This window comes from Theobroma cacao, chromosome 1 (assembly GCF_053813885.1).
Source record: "Theobroma cacao isolate CCN51 chromosome 1, ASM5381388v1, whole genome shotgun sequence".
Classification (NCBI taxonomy): domain Eukaryota; kingdom Viridiplantae; phylum Streptophyta; class Magnoliopsida; order Malvales; family Malvaceae; genus Theobroma; species Theobroma cacao.
The window spans coordinates 28,963,938-28,969,157 of NC_142639.1; the positions used below are offsets into that span (position 1 = coordinate 28,963,938).

General features: G+C 35.0%; 1 protein-coding gene across 1 annotated transcript; it reads left to right on the forward strand.

The window, feature by feature from the left end:
• Positions 1-398: 398 nt before the first annotated feature.
• On the forward strand, positions 399-3,492 carry LOC18612967 (basic leucine zipper 34). The gene is made up of 4 exons (XM_007049964.3): positions 399-1,142; positions 1,338-1,428; positions 1,542-1,668; positions 2,622-3,492. The coding sequence occupies exons 1-4, from the start codon at positions 628-630 to the stop codon at positions 2,783-2,785; spliced, it is 897 nt and encodes a 298-aa protein (XP_007050026.3). The 5' UTR covers positions 399-627; the 3' UTR covers positions 2,786-3,492.
• The last annotated feature ends 1,728 nt before the right edge of the window (positions 3,493-5,220 follow it).

Here is a 5,220-nt window from a genome sequence, read left to right on the forward strand (position 1 = left end):
CTCCTCCCAGCTGTACATAGCTGTCCAATCTCTCCCCATGTGACCCCACTGCACATTGCCTAAGAGAGAGTGAGAGAGATTTAATAGTAGGATTTTGATAGCCCAAGGGAAAACAGATTCTAGTACTACTATGCTTTCATTTTGATCCAGATGCTGCCTGCTGCTTGCTGCATGTTGTTGTATGGATTTCTTCTCTCTCAACATGCCCCAACTGCAGGCTTTTGGGTATATGATATATAATAGGCTTTGCTAGATATTCTCAATTTGGTTTGGGTTGCTCTTCTGCTTTCTCCTTGTATAATTAGCTTGCCACTTTCTTCTTGAACATTGATGAGCAAGTACGTTGATTACAAACTTGGTGCTGGTGTTCAGATATATATATATATATATATATATCTATATATATATATATATTTTTCATTTCGGTTGGTGCGAGTTTCGCTTTTGCCAGGGTCCATTTTGGTCTTTGTGACAAATAATTATAATTCTATCTCCTTTTGTGTATTAACATAAACATACATCGTAAGGCAGAAGGAGCTGCCTGCTTCGTTTGGAAATGTTGATTGTACTTGTCTTTCTTTCTTGATTATAATTTGGTGTCATCGGATTGAATTACTGATATAGTCGATGGCACAACTACCTCCAAAAATCCCAAATTGGCCCGACATGGTCCACCAGAGAATGCCAGCTAGCGCCACCACCAGCAGCACCCAGCAGCAAAATAACCCTTGCTGGGTGGACGAATTCCTGGACTTCTCATCGGTAAGGCGTGGGACTCACCGGCGTTCCGTCAGCGACTCCATTGCATTCCTGGAAGCGCCAATGCTTGAAGAATGTCGTGGCTCGAATTCTAATGCACCGCCGGGGACCGGAGGTAGCAGTAACCAGGACTTTGATAAATTTGATGATGAACAATTCATGTCCATGTTCACGGATGATGTGCCAAATGCCGTGGCCCCCACGGTATCTTCCTCAAACCCTTCTTCGCCATCCGATCACAACAGCATTAATGACGATCAGAAGCAGCAGATGGAGATGATTAGGAAGGAATCGGAGGAGGTTCAAAGCCAATGCAAAATGGAGTCGCAAGCCAACACAAATGCTTCTACCGACCGAATAATTGATCCCAAGAGGGTCAAGAGGTAATCATGCGCCAATGCTAATAATATGTTTTTTTCTTGTTTCCTTCTAGGAATATTTTCATAAACAAATTAAATTTTATGTTAGAAAAATCAGAATCGTATATTTTATATATACATATTCTGAATTATCTGAATGAATTTTCCTTTTTTTTTTTGTTTTTTTGTGTTCCCATCTGAATTTGCAATATGTACCAGAATCCTGGCTAACAGACAATCTGCACAAAGATCACGGGTGAGGAAGCTGCAATACATTTCAGAGCTTGAACGTAGCGTCACTTCATTGCAGGTATGTGTTGTTTAATTTAATTACCCTCTCTGTATGTTTCACAAGAAACACCATTATCATGAATTAATTAATTTCACTAAAAGAAAAGCATTAATTTGTTCTGGTCAATTAAGGCTGAAGTTTCGGTGCTGTCGCCACGAGTTGCATTTCTAGACCATCAACGTTTGCTTCTGAATGTCGACAATAGTGCTCTCAAGCAAAGAATCGCAGCACTGGCGCAAGACAAAATATTCAAAGATGGTAATAATTAGCTACTTTTTTTTATCCAACCAATAATAAAGTTTTTTCTTCTACAAATTAATATATATGAATATGAATATCTCATGCACGCTCAGCATCATCATCACATGAACTGAATCCCTACTCAACATTTTAAAGGAATCTGCTTTATAAATAATTATGATTACAGGATATGAGAATCCAAAGAAAGAAAGTGTTTTCCCTCGGTAAAGCTTGCTCCTAGCTAGTACAACATTTTGGTTTGCATCCCCTTTTAGTTTTCCTTTCCCCTATATCCAATAACCGCATTGTAGGACTAGGGGGAAAATGCTGTTCATTGTAGGCCTGCAAATTGTGCAAAGGCCTCTTACATCGACTCCATTGCTGTGGCTGAAACGAATTATACATTATGTGTAACATAATTGTGTCTTTGTACGGTTTCCAAGCCGGAAACGGCTTAATTTGATTGGAGCAGTAAGTAGCTAGCTTACTAAAAGTGAGTGGCAGAATGAGCAAAAGCTTTTCATATGGTAGCTGTTTCTTTAGTTAACCACTGTGGAGATCAATTACAATTAAAATCTTAATGACCATTCTGAATTTGGATTTAATAAAGAACTGCTACTCCGTAATAAAGTTCCTTAAATTGGCTGAAAATTGTTTGGTGATAGATACCCCCCTTGATGATGTTGCATTTTAATATATTTGGTGCCTATTTCGGTTGACAGATGACTATGTGTAAGTTAAACAAAGATAACCAAACTTAACTGTTCAGCTTAATTACAATAATTACTGCAAATTTCAACAGGTGTAGGGATTTGCCTTTAGCTACTAGGTAGGCGCATGATGTTTTACAAAGCTCCTTGGTTTCTACTTTTGAATTTATCTTTATATTCTAATTATATGCATGTGCATGTCCATGTGTATAATTGCGGATGATATATGAACTAACCCTTGCGACTCGTTCGTAAATTCAGCTCATCAAGAAGCATTGAAGAGAGAAATAGAGAGACTGAGGCAAGTGTACCATCAGCAAAACCTAAAGAAGATGGAAAATGCTGCTCACTCACCAACACCAACACCACCACCAGCAGCTGATGTTCAGGCATCCGCTGAGAAAGAGAAACTTGTCAATGTTTGAGTTTGAGTTCTCAGCCACAGAAATCCTCGATTGAGATTCTGTCAAGAATGGCCAAAACCAATGATAAAATCTCCTTGTCTAGAATCCATCTATATGTATATAAATCAAGCTGCCTGATTTATATATATATATATGTTTGTCTTTGGTCACATACCTTTTAATTGTGATGATCAATCTCATTGTGATTTTGGTGGGTTTTGGCAGAATCTTAGAATTAGGAAAAATTGAAAAGTTTTGGCGTATTAAGTTTTGGAGTATGGTACCTAATAATTAGTGAATCTTGATTTGGAATGACAAAAGAAGGGGTTGCTGCGGTGGCCACTAATGCTAAATGCTGTGCCTGTGCATTCACGTGATGTGTTAACTCCACTCAGGCTCGGGGGGTCCACCACGGATTACATGATTGGTTTGCAGGAAAGCAAGCCATCCATATCTGTGGCTTCAAAGCCTTAAAAGAAATTCAGGTTTGTCTTGCTTTAGCCGATGAAGATCCAAGACGTAGCCTAGGGGTGTGGTTTTGATTCTTTTAGTTGTAGTAGTAGTCTTATTTTGTCAGCTTTGAGCGTTTAGTTTAGTCTTTATTTATTAGGAGTGACTTTTATCTATTATTTTACAACGTTTATTCTTTTTATAAGTCGTGTTGGAAGGCAAAGGATAGTGGTTTTGTTTTGGGATGTATGAAAGAAGGGCTGTCACTTGTCAGGGAAGTGTTTACCACTTTGATGTGCTTTTTCAATGGTGTTTTTTTTTCCTAGTAATGTATTCTTCTGAAAATTATTTCACACAAGAGAAACAAGAAAATGTAACAATCCATTTGGAATTGTAAATAGTGAATTTTTTTAAAGTCAATTCAGAGTTGTTTACCTTTTATTTTTTAATGGGTTGTATCAAAGTTATGTATATTTTTGACATCACATTTTGAAAATTTCTTAAACTATTTCAAAATATTCAAATAAATTCTCATTTTTTATTTATTACACTCAACCATATACATATATTTTTATTTTAAGTAAAATACTATTTATCATTTATTTTACTCACGTGACGTTGATGTGAAGAATGACACATATCACGTGGTCATATCATTATATTATAACTTCATCTATTATGATATACATGCATATCATATCATGAGCACATAACATTAATTGACAAGTGATATTTTGATTAACGATAGTTAATCAACTTTTAATTATAAATATTTATTTTAATCAAAATAAAAGTAGAAAAACTTGATTGAACAGAATAGAAAAATAAGAATTTATTTGAATTCTTTCAAAAAAAACTTAATTCAATTTTTTGAATAATTTAGAGTTTTTTTAAGTATTATTATGGTTTTATTTTTTATATTTTATATATTCTTTATATTAAAAATTATAGTTTATTAATATTATTAAATAATTTCTTATAAACATTAAAGTCAAAACATTCTTTTGTTCTTAGGTCTTTTCTAGAGGCACCATTCTACGCAATCGTACCAAGCAGCCCACATGTACTTTTAGCAAAGACCCAATCTGGGCTTAGATGGGGTGGGTCTAGCTGACTCATCACATTGGACCCTATCCATAATACCCCACTATTCATTTTTTTCATTCCTAAAATACCCTCAAAACATTAGAATCTTTAATGGGTTCTTTTTTCAAATGGACCTCATGCATAAGGCGTTTCTGACAATAGGTCTATTCATAATTTTAACTGTTTTTAACCAAGAGAATTAAAATTTAGATAAAATTACCCTTAATGAAACTGACCCATTTATTTGGCTCCGCCTCTCAACCCGAAACCTATTAACGGGTCAAATATGTTTAGATCTACGTCTCAAACCAACTCATATTCTTTGAACTTTCCTCGTCAAACAATTCATCTCTATAATATTCCTTATCAGAAAGAAAAATATTTAAGCATTTTAAGCATTTTGGAGTAGTTTTTGATATATGAAGAAAACCTTTTAGCGTTTTGAGTATTTTTAAGCATTTTGGAGTGATTTTTTATATATGAAGAAAAACTTTTGAACATTTTGAGCATCCTTTGTCACATAGGCATATTTGTTTGAATGAAATATAGTGCATTGTTTGAAGTTGTTGATCTTGTTAAATAGAATTCAGTTTTTGTAATTTTTGGGCATTACATTACTAGTTTTTAGGTATTGCGTGACTGACTTTGGTTATTGCGTGACTGACTTTAGGCATTGCGTTACTAGTTTTTAAATATTGTGTGATTGGTTGATATGGCATTGCGTGACTTGTTATTAAGGCATTGCGTGACTTGTTAGTAAGGTATTGCGTTACTAGTTAGTAAGGCATTGTGTGACTTAGGCATTGCTTAAAAATCAATCATGCAATGTCTAAAAACCAGTCACGCAATGCCTAAAACTAATCACATAATGTCTAAAAACTAGTCACATAATGATTAAGTCACACAATACTTAAAAATCA